Source organism: Trichomonas vaginalis, chromosome IV (assembly GCF_026262505.1).
Source record: "Trichomonas vaginalis G3 chromosome IV, whole genome shotgun sequence".
NCBI classification, from domain to species: domain Eukaryota; phylum Parabasalia; order Trichomonadida; family Trichomonadidae; genus Trichomonas; species Trichomonas vaginalis.
The window spans coordinates 32129885-32147277 of NC_067206.1; the positions used below are offsets into that span (position 1 = coordinate 32129885).

The window sequence follows — 17393 nt, forward strand, 5'->3', positions numbered from 1 at the left end:
ACACCCATTGACTGCAATGCACTAAGAAATCATTACCTGAAAGGAAGCAATAATGGAATTGATTGGGAAGAGATAACATATATCAATTCAAATACTCCATTAGAAAATCGAGGAAAATGGGTTAAATATAATGTGAATGAAAGCACTTTCAGAATGTTTAAAATCGAAGAAGAACATAGTGCATCAGGGAGCGAATCTGTTGATAAATCCTTTGGGATGATAAAAGTTGACTTTTTGACAACAAAAATCATTGAAACTAATATAAGAAAAGAGACTATAACTTGCAAATGTTCTAGCTCAAAAACATATCAATATTTATTTATGATTTCTACTCATTCTATAACTAATTCTTAAAATTTTACTTATAAATAAGAATGATCATGTTTGATTCTAATCATTTGATGCAACAAAATCATATCTCGATAATGATTATTCTCAATTCAATTGCATGATACTTTTCAATAACTGTCAAATTTTCGAATTATTCTTTTATGTATTTAAGGCAGTAAAATTTCGCTATGAGTTATTTTTATTTCAAATGTTCTTCACTGTTAGAAGGAAAAAATAATTATTTGTTAGATAAAAGACGTGTAAAGTTAAGTTCTGTTTATGATAAGTGTAATGTCACTTTTTAAAATGATTTTCTCGCTGTTTATTACGGCATACAGTGAAATTGGGATATTCGAAAAAGTGTATAATGATAAAATAATTCTTATTGATGTTAGTGGTTCTTCTAAGCAAGATAGTAATGGTTCAATGCAAATGACAAAACCGGAATACGCTATATACCCATGGAACAAACAATATGACTGGTGTTCTAATTGTATGAGAAGCTATGATGAACATCCCTATATTCGTTTTTCTTTGAAAAATAAAAGGTTTAGATTCAATAGTTATTTCATCCGCTGTGGTTGTTGCTATGATGGATGCTGTTGTGAAGAAGATAATTATGGCTGTTTCTACTGTTGCTATATTCATGGTCATTGCGAATATCAGATGATAATAAAACGTGGACAGAAGTTCATCGAATGAAAGACGAAGATATGCGTCGATGCAACGAGAAGACATACAAACTCGATAAAACATACAGTGCTAAATATGTTGAAGTCATCCAGAACGAAGCATGTCCCGGTGATCCTCCATGCATTGCTCTTAACCGATTTGAACTTTATGGCGATGTCATTGATGACAACGGTGTTTCCGATGATTTTGTTTCATACCACGATGATGACGACGATGTCAGTATCATTGGTCATATTTCTAAAAACGGCAATGTCAAGCTTGTTTAAATAAAGTCTCATTAAATATGACAACAAACATATTATTAGATCAATCTCGAAATTCTCGCGGTATTCATTATGAAAGTCCTGTGTCAACTGATATTAGATTTAGTGATAACTGTTATAAATAGTGAAATTATTTTTTAAAATAAAAGTAAAAAATTTTAAGGGTGCGCCCGGGAGGATCATGTAAACTTCAGAATTTAGAACCTTAATTTTAAGCAATAACTTGGTACCTAAATAGGTAGGAAAACTCTAAAAATATCAAAAAATACAACTTGGCTCCATAATAATCCTGTCATGGTGGCTGTTTGTATCCCCTAGTATTTTCCTCTTGAATCTCTTTTTCTGTCGAAATTAAATTCAAATCTCAGAAGTAGAAGTGAATAATCGACTTATTACTGCTATTATACGAATAAATAAATTCATTATATTATTTTTATTTACATAATATCTGTTTGAAGTCCATAATTCTATAAATTTTTCTTCAAAAACATTACAATCTTGATAGTTTTGATACTGTTTAATAGGTTTTTGGCACCTTATTTAGTATTTACTACGTATAGAGTCGATCTGAACTTAATTTTCGGAAATTTAAAATATTTATTATAAGTAAAATCTGATTTGAAATTTATGTTTAACTACTCATATCTTGCATTATCCTGAGTAGCTTTTGTAAAAATTCATCAAAAAAGATTTTAACGTGCTTTAATTTTTATTTTTTAAAATAATGCATATTATTATATAACTAGCATATTTACAAATTTTAGTGCTTTCAAAAATTTAATCCTCCTCCTCTCAATAAACGTACATCCGGGTGGCCTGTTTTTTGCAAAAAATAAAATTTCATTTTTTATGCTTAAAAAGTCAGAATTTTTATTTGCTTCTGGGATATATGATGGCTATATCAGATACCCATTCTTTTTGATACTCAACATTAAACATAAAACTTAGCCGTTAAGGCTCTTCTGAAAATATTTTTTTTCCGAAAAATTTTCGAAAAAATCAAAAAATTTAAAATATAGATCCAAGGTGATGTGATTTTTGCATCCCTGGGATGGACGATACACCCAAAGTGTCACCTTTTTGGGATAACATGAATTTTAAATATCATGAGAGTTCTGCAAACCATATGCACAATATCTATTCAGCCTGACTTCTTGTATATATGAGTTAGACTTCTTAAATATTGTGCTTGGGGCGATATAAGCATTTCCGAGATTACCATCGTGCTCTATAGTATGCTACTTCTCCCTAGTTCTAGCTCAGTTCCAAGGATATTGGCGTTCAAGGATTTGGCAAGGTCCTTCCGAAGTCTCTCATTCGATGAGAGATTTCGGAAGAATCTTGCCTTAAAGTACTCCAACTCTTGTTCTTTTGTTCCTAAATAGTGAGAAAAGTTATTTGACTACTTAAGGTAGAGATTATCCGAGGTCCCTCATTTGATGAGAGGCCTCGGATAATCTCTGCCTTAAAATTGTACACTTGTAGTCCATGAGAGTGTAAGTATACATTGATAGGACAGCTTTCTTCTGAAGTCTTAGATTTGATGAGAACCTCAGAAGAAAACTGTCCTATTTTATAGTAAAAGGAGTTTCAGGAGCTCCAAAGCTCCCTTTCGTAAGGATTAGAAGCTTTGGAGCTCCTGGTTCGTAGATGTGTTTCGCATCTTTCATCAGCAAAGGACATTTACCATCTGGGACTCTGTTGATGGTGACTCAGGAGCTCCAAAGCTCCCTTTAGTAAGGATTAGAAGCTTTGAAGCTCCTGGTTCGTAGACGTGTTTCGCATCTTTCATCAGAAGAGGCCCAAATGGTAAATAGCCTCTGCTGATGAGCTTCAGGAGCTCCAAGGCTCCCTCTTGTAACGATTAGGAGCTTTGTAGCTCCTGAAGGTAAGGTAGGATTGCTCTGATTTCTAATCAGTAGATGCCATGCCTCATTATGAACTCTACTGACAAGAGATCAAGAGCTCCAAGGACTCCCTTTTTAGTTAGTGGCGTTCTCACCATTTAGTAGGATTGCTGATCCTACTAATGAAGTGATCACTTAGTATACGTTTTGAATAAATTGAATTTTTTTAGAATTTAGTATTTTTAGTTAGTATACATATCTTGGGTACGGAGGCACTGCGTTCCACCTTACCCAATACTTGTGAATTTGATACTTTACAAAACCGCTAACGTATATTTTACAACACGAACGCAAAAACTAACTTAACCTTAAATATTTACAAAGCCACCAACCACTTCACCTCACTAACGTTTTCACTAACGACTTTACTACTGTAAAAGATAAACGTTCTCATTTACAAAAGTATTGCAACTCTTCCCATTGCTTTGCTTCACACAACAGTTCATATTCTTCACTATCGCTGCTGTCACTCCAATCGTCAGAGTCAAAGTCACTGTCAAAATAAATGTTAGTAAGTTTTGACAAAGCTAATGAAACACGCTTACCGTCTGTATCTATTGCTTTTATATATCTCCCATTATGTTTGTTGTCGTAAACGCTCAAACTAACTTTACCCTTTCTCCCTCGTATCTGATAGAATGTATTTTCACGAGGAACGAAGAACAAGTTCTTGAACTCATGACCGTTGTAGTTTGTTATCTCAATAGTTTTCGTCATTTATATAAAAATAAAATAAAAAATAAATGATATCACCACCCTCACACGTATGAAAACATAGCACAAAAATAAATTTAGGGTAGATGGGTATATCTAACCCGATTTCTAACCTCATTTCTACCCTGTTGAATTCATTGCTTTACAACTCTCTTCCTTTCTCCAACTCTTCTAGCTTTTTCTTAAGTTCAGCAATGTTGTCTTCATGAAGTTTAATCTTTCTCAAAATTCCTTCTTTATCTAATGGTTGCTTTATCTTTCTAAACTGAACTCTATCATCCTTCATAGTATGAATGTAAAAACCTTCTGGAACCGCTCCTGATTTAATGTATTCTACCAAAAACTTTTGTTTCATTGCTTCAGTGACTTTATTTGTCATTTCAATCAAATAAAAATTTTAATATTAAATAAAAATAACGTTATTTTTTCAGTAAGGAAACGCAGGAGTTTTACGATTTATTTGAGGAGTAGGTTCTGGTTTAAATGTTGGAGTCGGTTTTGGAGTTGACTTTTGAACAGGAGTTTGTACTTTCATAGGTTCAGGAGTCATTGAAGGTGTTGTTTGTGAAGGTGTTGGTTTTGATGTTGGTTTTGGCGAAGGTGTCGGAGTTTGTTTAACTTCAGCTACTTCAGTATTATTTACAACATTTGCTTTATTTCTTTTCAACATCATAACTGCTCCTGCTGTAGCTAGCAAACCTAGTGGGAGACCATATTTTATATAAGGACTTGACCAAATGCTATTTTTGACAGGAGCTGGTGGAACACCTAACCTTGGTGAGACTGCTCTTTGCCATTGTGCAGCTTGTAAGAAATATTCAATAGGTGCTCCATAATCGTTTGGTAAAGTTTGTTTCACAGATGGTGAAGGGTCACGAGAGATTGATGAAGAACTCATTTATAAGCTTTAAAAATAAACGTTCATCCTTTATTCCTCACTGTCGTCCGCAGCTAAGTTATAGTCATCTAATCTTATTATTGGGATTCCATTAGCACGCACCTGAATGGCAAAGCAACAATCCCTCATAAATCCAATAAGTGGCTTTGGTACATTTTCAGTTGCTAGTTCAATATGTCCTTTAACAGACAATTTGTATGTTATTGGAGCAGTAGATGTTTGACCCTGCATGAAGCAAAAGTCCACTTCTGTTGGAAAACCACATAAGAAATGTGTGTTGTCATAGCTATCCCATTTATGTTCCACACTACCATCATCCACCAATGACCTCATAACATCTTCATTAAATCCTATCATATCATTGTTTGTATTGCAAGCGTTCGCAACCATTTCATAAAATACAGGTCCATATGATTTTTCAGGTTCTGCAGGCATATTTCCATAAGCTCCCATGGAAAGCTGAAGATATTTAAACTTAGGGTTCTCAAAATTAACATAATAGTTGTCTTTCTTTCTAAATAGTGCCCAAATACTTTTAACATTAATAGGCGTATAAGCTGCTGTAAATGTTGCACTTGAACTATCTGTATTCTTTGAGAATGAACCGTCCATAGGAATCCAATCCATAACTTTAACAGGAAAACATAAAGCCTCGTTTGTATAATGTTCTACAAGTTCTGTATAAATGTTAGGGTCTAAAGAGAATGACTTTGGATGAATAAAACATTCATTAAAATCCATCTTTGTTCGAAATAGTTGCTGGGTTACAGTTGTAATAGTAACTGTTCCACTAGCTTCTACTGCCTTCGTTATCATAGTGAATGGTTCATTCCATGGAACAAATTTATTTGTCGGTGGATTTGAATCTGGAGCAAATGCAACTTTAAGAGTTGGATTGAAAGCAATGATATCATTTACAGATATAGATGTGCATTGTAAGGCGTCGCTACTGAACTTTACTTTAAGCTGAATGTTTCCTGCAAAAGCTGGAATAAATCGAATAGCTTCTAATGGAAGGAATCTTCTAACAGGAATTCTTAAACGAAGCTTAAAATCAAATGATTTTCCTGCTGTAATTGGACCACTAACAATTTGTCCTGTTCTGCATGTTCCCGAATGACTCCATACATCTTCATGTCGAGTCTTTGAGAAAACATCTACTTTCTTTATTTGTTCGGTAGTTTGTGAGTTTGAAGTTATATATGCTTCTTCTCTTGCGTTGTCTTGAGAATATACGATACGACCATTTGCAAGGATTTGATATCCAGCAACTGCATAGAAAGCGTCATCGAAACCAATCCAAAATCCTGGTGGGTTTGTTTTATTGGAACCTGAACCAATTTCTTTATCTACAATAAATTGACCTTCCATTTTATACGTAATGAATGTATTGTAAAGGTCCAACATATTTTCACCAGGAGGTGAGAGATTGAATGTTACCCATGTGTTATCTTTAGCAGTTCCAGGTTGTGATGGAATCTTTGCATCAGAATATTTTCTATTAGTGTCACCAATTTGAACTGCATTGTCTATGATATCGAAATATGAGCGAATCTGATGAATATGCCTCTGCTGGAGTAAATTCGTTTAGCTGTTCGTTCTGCATGTATTTACTTCAGATAAAAATATCTATTTACTTCATTATTCTCACTCTTCTTCTTGGAATTCGTGGTGGAAGTTGTTTCTTGACATTTTCAATGAACTGTACATTCTCTTTTGTCTCAACTTCTTTCACTGGCGGGTCAGGATTCTTTGACTCGGTTTGTTTTTCAATGAAATTCACGAAACTTTGCAATAAGCTCTTGGTTCGTTATTGAAAGTACATCTGGCTTCTTTTCTTCTGGTTCTATTGACTTTTCAGTTTGAACAGAAGGTTTTATATGGGCTTCGTGGACTTCACCCTGCCATACACCTTAATGTTGTCGCTCTCTGCATTCGCTAATGGAACCTTTCTTTTTCTTACGTATATTTTACCATCTTTACTCTGACTTACGTAATAGAAAGGATGTTGTATTCCTCTTGCGTCATTTAATATAATAGACTCTCGCTCTGATTTTGACAAGCTCATTTTACATCGGTTAAAGTTTTAATTTGTTTTTTATCTGCAGTCAAATGACTCAGACAAGCCCTACGGACAAGACCCAAGGGGTCATAGATGTTGAAGCATTGAAGAAAGAAATTCGTGAGCAAATTTTATCCGAACTGAAGGAACAAAAACAAGAACAAAAGCCAGAGAGACCAAAGAGAAAAACTTAGTGAAAAACAACTTGCTGCATTAGCTGCTGGAAGCAGAAGAACCCACGTTTGCTGGCGAAGAAAGCTAGAGAAGAAGCTGAAGCAAAAGCTAAAGAAGCTGAAGCAAAGAAAGAGTAAATGGTTTATTTTATCCGAATTAAATGTATAGACAAATACCTTTATCTGTTGCGTTCAGTAGTGAAAACCCTGACGTCAAAATAAAGGGGAACAGAGTAACGTTTAAGTTTCCAACAGACTGGATTGTGAACATAAATGAAGAGAAGTACATTGGCATAACAAATATGTATATAACACGTGCTTTCAGAAAGGTTGACTTTATACTTCAAGTCGAGATAGAAAATGACGAACAGTCTTTAAGCGCCCAAAACATTCACATATACAAATACTTTAAAGACGATACAACATTGCAACAATGTATGATTTCATTTAATGAGATGTTCGAGAAAAAGTTCAACATTGAAGTACAAACTTTACAGCCTTTACGTGAGTTTCTTGCACAACTGAAAGAAGAAGGTAGTCAGCCACAACTTATAGACTTTCATTATGAATTTAATGAAAATGAAGATGGAACACATGACTGTCAGTTTGTTGTATTCTCACCATTCAATGAAGTCGCTAAAGAGAAAGAAAATCCATTACGTATAAGATTTCAAAATCTCTGAACCAAGTGATGATTTCAAGAATGTTTTCAATTATGATGCAATGCTTCCGAGGAAAAATGAATTTTCAAAGATTGTAACACCTGGCATTTGGGATAGAAAGCAAGCTATATTATATTCAAACTTAAGTAAGGGAGTTGAAAATGAGTTCATTGGTCATACAAGAACTTCACCACTTCCTAACCCTAAATACTATAAATTAAGGCTTCAATCGTGAGTTTTGGATAGACATGTTCTCCACTCATGACCATAACTGCCCAGTGTTCTTACCTCCAGACCATAAGGACTGTCTCTACATTGAAGCACAACTCTTAAATTCTACAATAGCTGTATTGTAAAATCTACGCTAATTTTATTTTTTTCTGAAAATTTTATTTGAGTGAAAGGCATGGAAGGTGAAGGACATTGGCAAACACTCGAACATGACAATGACTATGAAATCTTTTCAGAGTACCCTTATCCAATTAGACGTATAAGCAATAAAAGAGTTGTTAAGTGAGTTTGACCAAGGAGATGGTTATATTTGTGTAAATTTAAACACAAACACAAGCTGATGAAACATAGAATAGTTGCAGAAACTTTCATTCGAACCCTGAAGGACTTCGTGAAGTAGACCATATAAACAGAGACAGAGGAGACTTTCATATCTCGAACTTAAGATGGACGACAAGAAGAGAAAACATGAAAATATTTCTGGTTCAAATGGCTATTGGTTTGACATTGTTGACTCTCTTCCTGAAGACGCTGTTGAAATTATACAATACTCATATCACACGTTAGAGAACTACTACTATGTCCCAAGTGAAGATGCCTTTTACTATTTCATGGGAACTCAATACAGACGAATGAATGTCTTAAGACAGTATAACAAAGATTATATAAACATTACAGATGTAGAAGGAAGAAGAACAAAGCTGTCTATTGCAAAGTTTAAGAGAGACAATGGTTATACATAAATGACAAAAATATATGACCTCATTATTTTTATCACGAATGACCTCATTGCTGACAAAAATAAATGACCTCAGAACTTCAACTTACGAATAAAGCTTGTTTTAGTCGTTATTGAGAAGTTAAACTTTTCAGCAAAGCAAGGTGTAGCAGACTTACATAAGTCAAATCCAATCTCTTGACCGTCATAAAGTGCTTTGTAAAGTTTCATTAAACTGAACTCAGAGTCTTTGTCATATGTTCCAACAGGTATGTGAATGTTCTTATCTTCATTGTAATAGCATTGTATAGCTTCAGGAAACATTTCATTGCTGTTAAAGCAAGGACGTCTTGTTTGACACCTTTGCAACGTGCATGGAATGCAACTTCATTTAAATCGTTAGTGAGTAAGTCTATGTAGTCTTCTTTCCACAAAATATTGACTTGTATGCTAAACTTTGTTTTCCAGGTGTTATTTCTGCGAAGTCAGAATGAAATTGACCAAGGTTCTTTCCTATAAGTTCGCGACCGTATCTCTTCTTAAACTCTGCTGCAAGCTTTGGTATGTCTTCATTGAAAATATGCATGCTATCACAGTCCTGGTAAAGATTTGAAGTCCCATATCTTCTGCAGTACAGAATACTTCATTCATAATACGTTTTGACATAGATAGAATATTAACACCAAGTGGACAGAAGTTAAAGTGTCTGCAAATGCTTTTCGTTAGCTTGAAAATAGTTTTATCTGAACCATCCAAACCTTCGAACTTCACTATATGGTTGTAGTTTCTGATGGCATATCTTATAGCATCTTTGTCATTTACTATGGTTATTTTTGACTCAATAGGAGATAGAATAGTTTTGCCATAAATACTGTTCAGAATGAGCTTTATATTTTCTTGCAAAGGATTTCCTTCTTTCTTATACTTTAACCTTAACTCAAACAACTTCTTTACTTCATCTCTTATTCTAATATCTCTGTTTCCATCGTAATAGTATCCTTGCAACACTTCACATTTGACACCTTGATATTTTATGAGGTCTTGTAATGTTATATGGTCAACATACATTAAACAGCAAGTGTTTGAACTTCTGGGAACGTTAAGTTCTGGATTTAGTTCAGGGTCACAAACTATTAAAGGAAAGTGTCTATGTATTCCAATCTCTTTATCTTAATGAGAACAAAGAAGCCAGACATAAACTTTTCACCAATGGGTTCCTTTTGGTCGTCATCGAATAAATGTCTCATGAGATACTCTGTGCTTAACATTTCTTTCTTCATAACCTTTGGAATACCTTCTAAAGTATAAAGTCTTGCTATAGCTGATGGATATAATGAAACAGCGTCGAAATCAGCAACAATGAGTTTCTCTTTACTCTTTTGTTTAATGTTATCTGACAACATACATCTTCCACCTTGAATGCATCTCGAAATAAACTCTCTTGGTTTATTGAGAGGTCATATAAATTTCCATTCGGGAAGTACACTCTGTTCTCAAATAATTTGTTAGCAATTGAACAAATACTAACGTAGTCATAAACGTTTAAATCAAATTCTTTCAATATGTCATTGCGGAACTTAACAAAACCTTCTCTTAAAATTCTTACATCTTGTTTGCAATAAAATGTGCTATACTTTTCTAAGTCGAAGTGGTTTTCATCTATTCTGCAACCTTTGATGGAATCTATGTTTTTCATGAACATATCCGCATCCCGGATAAACTTACATGCTTCAAAAATGACACCAGTTCTGTTGTCATTTGCTAACAAAACACTGCTGTAGTAGTTGTATGGAAATACTTCTTTCGGTCCTGTTTGTAAGTTAAACATAGCAGGAAATAGTTTAAGCTTCTTATTTATAACACTGTAAGAGTCTTTTATAATAATTGCCCTTCCTTTATATAAGCCAGTTATTTGCATTGTTCGTGAACCTTTAATGATGGGAGTTCCTTTCACTTCTGTCATGTGTCTTAAGATGAAGTTTATATCATAACTGAGTTATGGAAATATATTAAACTCTTGTCAGGAAGTCGTTCCAAAAATTCTGTTGCACAGTTCTGACCCCAAATGCTTTCACTCACTGAACCATCTTCACTGTCATAACAGATGTTAAAAGCTTTATGAAAGCCGTCTGTGCTACACTCAAAGTCAGCAAAGAAAACGTGCTCAGGAATGAACTTGCACTTATTTTTATTTACTTCTTTTGACTCGGCTTTCTTCTTCAGTTGTACACAATACTTTGGAGCATATGTCAAATCTTTAAATGGTGCAAGGTTCTGTTTATATAAGTCAGTCGTATATGTGAAAAGTTCTCCATAAGAAATAGGTTCGAAATATTTGCACTCCCACAATGTTTTCATAACATGCCATAACGGTGTTGTTCTATCATAACGAACTACATATTTACCATCTCTCATTGTATAAATCTTCATCTGTTTCTCAATGTTCATTCCACCACACTCCTTCAAGATTTCTTTGTAATTTCTGACGAAATATGTTGTCATTGGTAATCTTTCATTTAACATGTAATGGTCTTCAACAAGAAGTAAGTCAATAGTTCGAATAGTTACATTCTTTTGGTATGTATCTCTTTATCATTATGTCTTGAGTCATTGAAGTAACCAATGGTAACATTAAATGCTATACCTGTTGCATCAGGAAATTCTTGTACTTTACTTTGAGGAAAGTCTTAACACGAATGACTTCTCTCATGTGGTCTACCGTCTGCTCATCTACTCCAGCCTGAATGCAAGCATAAACGAAACAATTGTCTTCTGTCATAAGTGTTGCAGTTCTTTTGTTAAGTTCATTGAAGATTGGTAGCGTTCAAGATTTATAGGTAATGTGCAAAGATACTTCCAGAAACTGACCGCTTCTCTTCTTATAAAACTTCTTTTCACCATTATCTTTCCAAAAGCTTTCTATAAGTGCTGGGTTTCCTGTTTGCTTAAGAGCTTCCAAAATGGCTTTCTGGTCATTTGTCAGTGTGCTTTCATCTCTATATGGTCTCTTTTTGGTTTGCCTTTCTTTACATCTGACATCGTTAAGCCTTTCATATTCTGTTAAATCATACATCTTTATTTCAGTAAGATTCTTTATGTTTGTCAAGAAGAAGTCATAGTGCATTTCAACAATACCTGCAGCATTTGCTTCTATCTCTGATATAAAGTTCTCCTTCAAGAGCTGATGTAGTAATGTTCCAATATTATTGAGGTTTAACGTAGAACATTCATACTTTCCACCAAGTTTATAACATACCATCCATCTCTGTTGTGAGTTTATTTTAATTTTCTCTAAGAGTCTCATGAAAACCTTACCGAAATGTTGTGTAAGTAGTCTCTGTTTGGTTCATCAAAGCTTCGATGTTAAAGTCAATGAGTCTATTGCCTGACTTCACATTTCTCTTCCTATTCTCTTCATCTTTTCTTTAACCATCTCTCACCTTCTTTTGGTTTGTCGTCAATGGAACGAATGACATCGTTAGCTTTGCGAACTTGTTCTATAGCACTTTTAAACATCTCTCTTCTCTTTGTTTCAGTGTGTCGTCTCTCTTTCGTGTTTTACCAACGTTTGCATTTGTTATGTCATACATTTCTCTTCTAACTCATGAGAGTACTGAACGTCTATGATATAAGTCAATAGCAACGTCATTTAAAGAAATGCTCTTGCATGGACTTCGTCCTCGCCGCGTTGCGGCTTTATGAACTCATGAATTCTATCATAACTTATTGCGCACCATTATAGTCTTTAATGAAGTCAGCGAGTGCTTTTTGTTTGTTGCGTAATGCTTTGCAACATCTATGTTAGCTTCTGTAAGAAGTTGTTTTATTTCCGAGTGTTCTAACTTAGACAACTTCGATACATCTTTAGTAGGAAATAAAAAAAATATATTTTTTGAAAAAAATTAGATTAGATTTTTTTTAAAGTTATTTTTCAAAATAATTTAATATTTTATTTTAATGAAACACATGCAAGATTGCAAGTTCTTTCATACAATGCTCTCGCTACTGCCATCAAGAATGAGTTCAATGGTGCTTCAAATGTTAATGTTATCTTTAATAAGAAGTTTGTGAAAGAATCTAAGTTCGGTCAGTATGTCAGACCATTAGCTATCGTCATTGACCGCAAAACGTTATACTTCACAAAGAGTTAGCAGTAGTTTTGAAACAAAAGAGTTTCTTCGTGAATGTCAAAGATACTCATTATACTGTCATAAAGAACTCTAACATTGACTTCTTCAGTATTGCTTTAAATCTTTCCGAACAAGAATATAAGAAGGGTGAAACAAATGTGAAATATTATCCTTCATCTCTGAAGACAATAACGAACAAAGATGTTATACAAAAGTTCTTACCAAAGGTTGAAGAAGCTTCTATTGACATTGACGAAGAAGTGAAATGGTTGAAGAAATTGACCCTGACGTTATTTGAGCAAAAATATATTTTTGGTTAGTCTTCATATCGATATTTTACAACAATTCCCCAATGTATAAACTTTTCATACGCTTTTTCATACGCTTTATATACCTTCAGAAATTTTGCATAATCTTTAGAAGCATTTAGATATTGTTTAAATGCTTTGTATGTCTTCAGAATTTTGCATAATCTTTTACATGTTGTTCGTTCTCTTCTTCTGTCATGAGTTCCGAATATTCTAAATTCATGTTCTTTCCATATGAGATAAAATTTTATAAAAAAAATAAAATTAGCTTAGATTTTTTTATTCTTCCTCTTTGAAGTTATCGAAATATTCTGTTATTTTTTCCTTCAGTAATGTTAAGTCTTCTTTGAATGTAAGTATTGTACAACCTTTAATATCATAGTGTGTTTGAGGAAGAGTATTTTTGACAATTTCCTTTATTTGCTCATTCGTGTCATTGAAATCGGTAAGTTTTCACGATAGAACCAGTTTCTGTCAGATTTATATATTTTAGCGAGGTCGTAAAAGCTCTTGTTGTTTCTTCTCACTAAATGTAACATAACCATATCTTTATCTTCTTCATTTTCCAACTCTTCAGTATATATCATATACTTATAACTCTTTTCCTTTCCTTTTGGTACTGAACGCGGTATTCTTTTCTGTATGCTTTTGTCTTTGGATTCAATGACTTCATCTTTTGCATGAAGTTTTCTTTTCCATCTCTCCACGTTCTGCTTTATATAGTTCATCTAACATCATGAAAAATAAACAAGCATAACGAGGTGAAGCCCACATTGTACAGCATTTACTAAAGTCTATGAACATAATAACCTTTCAAACCAGGAGCCAAATTCTTGCGATTTCATACGGAACCTCTTCCCCCGGTTTTCCGAGGGAAGCAATCATATGAGGAAATTCTTCTAAAAGTTCTTTTGTCTGTTGGTTTTCAAACCAATGGTATGCTTGCTTTGTAGAACGAAGAGCATTCATTATATTTTGCATTTGGTACATTGTCATCTTTGACTGAACGAATGAGACGTAACTGTTTGTTATACTGTATGTACTCGTATTCTTCATTTATGACTTCATGGACTTATAACTGTTGTTGTGTTCTCTGATGTTGACATTACTGTCTTTACATACAAAATAAAAAATTCGAAAAAATAAAAACTAACTTTATTTTTTCTGTCTTAAGGAAATTCATTATTTTTGTGCTGAATTCAATAAAAATATATTTTAGGGTAGAAGGTTAGATCTAACCCGATATATAACCTCATTTCTACCCTCATTATTTATAACCGTTTTACATGGTAAACGTTATGAATTCGTGAGATTCTAAACAGTTTTTGTAGCTTCTATTTCTTCGATGAGGATATCAAAAATTTTAACAATGCCGAAAGTTTCTTTATACTTCTTCTTGACATCAGATAGAAGGAAATCGTCAGCAGTTGGATAGTTTTTGTTCAGAAATGCTAACATGTCCATTTTATCTTCTACCGGCTTCTCTGCCTCCCTCTTTAAATCTGCATAGTCGTTTCTCATTCTTTCTATCTCTTTACTGAATAGTTATATTTCCTCATTGCTGCTTTACATTTAGAACATTGCGGATTCATTTTTGCGTTATATTCTGAAACCTTACCTGCTAAAACAACTAAGGCGTCAATGGTTTTCTTTAAATCTGAAGCAGTTGGTTTTATCTGTTCATGCCATACCTTACCTCTTCTGTCTTTATCTCTTATCTGCCATACACATTTTGCAACTAATGAAACAAAGTTGTCGTATGTCTTAAACTCCCCCGATTTATAGGGTGTCCAAAGGTGTGTTTAGCACAAACCTGAATACTGCGAATAGAAATAAACAAGTTACATATATATAAAGTTTATTTAAATATAATCACCATTGGATTCAATCACGCGTTCGCAGCGATCGATCCAGGCTTCAAAGACACGCTTTAAATCATTATGAGAAAATTGCTCAAATTGCTCTCTTACAAAATTTTCAAGATCATCTGGACTCGCGAATTCGCGTCCTTCAGCTCTCTTTTTTAGCGTGCCGAATAAATAAAAGTCAGAGGGTGCAATATCAGGTGAATAAATTGGGTTTGGAACAACTTTGACATTGTTTTCCAACAAGTAATTCATTACCTTATGACTTTTGTGAACTCTTGAATTATCAAAATGAATTGCAAACTTTTGTTTTTGTTGTTTGGATTTCTCAAACTCATCAGAATTGATAATTTGAGTAAGAACATTGTCAATTAGATACTGAGCATTCATCGTATTAGGTTTTGAAGAATATCAATTGCGATGATGCCATTCACGCCCCAAAAAACCGACAACATCATCATTGGTGTGTCAATTTTTTTCTTCGGGAATGTTTGCGGATTTTCATCCTTCGGGATCCACATGATTTTGGCTTCTGTTGCATATTGAAACCAAGACTCATCCCCTGTTACTAAAAGCGAAACTTCTTGGATTGATACGCACCCAATATAGAGAGGAGCTCTTCGAAGATTGGACTCTAGATTTTTTTTGAACTGAATTAAGGTTGTGCGGAACCCAACGTGTATACGCTAGTTTGTAGTTCAAATAATTGTGCAGATAATAACTGACTGTTGTACGTGGTATCTTTGTCATCTCCTCTATCCTTCTGAGTGATGCTCTTGGGTCTTCATCTAGCGCTTGAAGAATTGCTTTGATTTTTCTTTGATCCGGCGATTTTTTGTCAATTTTTATGATGGGCGCCTTTTTGTTCATGAAGTGATACATCCTAACATGATACGTTACAGTGGAATAGCTAGGAGCATCCATACCGAAGCATTTTACAATGTCTCGTAGATTTTTTTACAGTCTTTGCATTTTTTTGCAAGAGCGAGGATGTTTTCTTTATGATTCATTAAAAAAATGAAAAAATCGCCAAAATTTCCGCGAAACCGCCTCTTGTCTCAAAATTCATTTTATATCCCGGCATGGCGCCAAAATACAACATACTCATCATATACATATATTCATATTTTTTATTATATATTTATAATCAGCATATATCTCCTTTAATAGTCTCATATAGAGCGCTGTGCTAAACGCACCTTTGGACACCCTATATATATGTCAGAGATGTTCTTATATACCATGTCGCAATCTTTGTCCATAACTTTATGGTTGCAATGATATCCTAGAAACTCATAATTTACCTTTCGTATGAACTTCTTTATTTCTACTGAGTCAGTTGGTTTCACTTCTATTTCATCGAATTCAGGAATAGTGAGCTTTTGTTGCTGGATTTCAGGCAATTTGGTTAAATGGTCAATAATGTCCTGCATTTCATAAAGATATTCTTCATTTTCTTCATCCTGTGCGGTACAGTCGAAATTACTTGTTAAAAGTTCTTGCTTTATTCTTTGTATTTCTGTTCCAAAACTATATGAAGAAGGAATGAAGTTTTTCATCTCTACTAACATAGATGTTGGATTCATGACTAACGAGTTTGGTGCTGTTGTTGTTTGAATTGTTGTTGTGCCGATTGTTGAAATCATATCTTTTATACAAAATAAAAAAAATAAATAAAAATAAAACTAACTTTATTTTTTCTGTCTTAAGGAAATTCATGAAAATTCAAGAGGGTAGAAAATGAGGGTAGAAATGAGGTTAGATCTAACCATCTACCCTAAAAATTATTTTTGGTGAATTCAATAAAATAAATGGTTCATTTACTCACAATATTTTTGTACAAAACGACCCCAAACTTTTAACTTCTTTTCTGCAGCTTCTAATGCTATCTTAGCGAGTTCATATTCTCTAAATTCTCTCTTTAAATCTTCTTGTTCCCATTGGTCTAGTTCGTATGGAGAATCTCTATAACCATAACATATCTCACGTTCATGTTCTAATTGTTTTTCATGCATTTTTCTAACTTCTTCTTCAAACAAATGTTTTGCATTCTCTACTGTATCTTCGAGTTCTTCTTCATCTAACTTCTCATGAACTTTCTTGTCTATGGAGTCCATAATTTTTCCAACTGCTATGCAATATTTTGGAGAAGCCCACATTGCTATATATAGTTTATAAGTCTTGGGTCTACATACGTTCCTCTAACCTGTTTGATTTCATCAGGAATTCCTGCATGAATTTTGTATAAAAAGCAACCGCCGGAATTCAGACTGTTGCTATATTCTTCACAAAATGCCTTATAATACTCTTCCCAGGACTTATTTTCCAACAACTTTCTAAAGTCTTTCCTAAACTGCTGACACATCTTTGTTGCATTAATGTAACCATCCTTGTCTCTACGTAAGACTTCAATACCGTTATAAGTGCCTTTTGTGAATG

The 17393-nt window shown here is 33.8% G+C and overlaps 6 protein-coding genes and 5 pseudogenes across 11 annotated transcripts, besides 7 other annotated features; 2 read left to right on the forward strand and 9 right to left on the reverse strand.

Annotated features, from left to right (window-relative positions):
- Window positions 1–636: 636 nt before the first annotated feature.
- Window positions 637–1289, forward strand: TVAGG3_0206180 (annotated as a pseudogene). The gene has a single exon. A coding segment is annotated over exon 1 (653 nt).
- Window positions 1290–1448: 159 nt separating this feature from the next.
- Window positions 1449–2300: a mobile genetic element.
- Window positions 2301–2870: 570 nt separating this feature from the next.
- Window positions 2871–3050: a mobile genetic element.
- A 325-nt stretch (window positions 3051–3375) lies between these two features.
- Window positions 3376–3583: a terminal%2Cinverted (terminal inverted repeat of Maverick-1A/1C transposon ID:TVAGG3_0206210).
- Window positions 3376–17393: part of a mobile genetic element that runs on past the window's edge.
- Window positions 3584–3910, reverse strand: TVAGG3_0206220 (uncharacterized protein; the record flags this gene model as incomplete). Its single annotated transcript, XM_001293815.1, has 1 exon — window positions 3584–3910. The coding sequence occupies one exon, from the start codon at window positions 3908–3910 to the stop codon at window positions 3584–3586; it is 327 nt and encodes a 108-aa protein (XP_001293816.1).
- On the reverse strand, window positions 4050–4286 carry TVAGG3_0206230 (uncharacterized protein; the record flags this gene model as incomplete). Its single annotated transcript, XM_001293816.1, has 1 exon — window positions 4050–4286. One exon carries the CDS (start codon window positions 4284–4286, stop codon window positions 4050–4052), a length of 237 nt encoding a protein of 78 aa, XP_001293817.1.
- Window positions 4335–4694, reverse strand: TVAGG3_0206240 (repellent protein 1 family; the record flags this gene model as incomplete). Its single annotated transcript, XM_001293817.2, has 1 exon — window positions 4335–4694. A coding segment is annotated over one exon (360 nt), but the record flags the coding sequence as incomplete, so codon positions are not given.
- On the reverse strand, window positions 4836–5195 carry TVAGG3_0206250 (uncharacterized protein; the record flags this gene model as incomplete). Its single annotated transcript, XM_051226481.1, has 1 exon — window positions 4836–5195. One exon carries the CDS (start codon window positions 5193–5195, stop codon window positions 4836–4838), a length of 360 nt encoding a protein of 119 aa, XP_051111467.1.
- TVAGG3_0206260 (uncharacterized protein) lies at window positions 7202–7690 on the forward strand (the record flags this gene model as incomplete). Its single annotated transcript, XM_051226482.1, has 1 exon — window positions 7202–7690. A coding segment is annotated over one exon (489 nt), but the record flags the coding sequence as incomplete, so codon positions are not given.
- Window positions 9906–11775, reverse strand: TVAGG3_0206270 (annotated as a pseudogene). Its single transcript has one exon. A coding segment is annotated over exon 1 (1870 nt).
- On the reverse strand, window positions 13555–14195 carry TVAGG3_0206280 (annotated as a pseudogene). The gene has a single exon. A coding segment is annotated over exon 1 (641 nt).
- On the reverse strand, window positions 14361–14681 carry TVAGG3_0206290 (annotated as a pseudogene). Its single transcript has one exon. A coding segment is annotated over exon 1 (321 nt).
- Window positions 14872–14899: a terminal%2Cinverted (terminal inverted repeat of Mariner transposon ID:TVAGG3_0206300).
- Window positions 14872–16167: a mobile genetic element.
- On the reverse strand, window positions 14952–16071 carry TVAGG3_0206310 (annotated as a pseudogene). Its single transcript has one exon. A coding segment is annotated over exon 1 (1120 nt).
- Window positions 16140–16167: a terminal%2Cinverted (terminal inverted repeat of Mariner transposon ID:TVAGG3_0206300).
- On the reverse strand, window positions 16775–17071 carry TVAGG3_0206330 (uncharacterized protein; the record flags this gene model as incomplete). Its single annotated transcript, XM_051226483.1, has 1 exon — window positions 16775–17071. One exon carries the CDS (start codon window positions 17069–17071, stop codon window positions 16775–16777), a length of 297 nt encoding a protein of 98 aa, XP_051111469.1.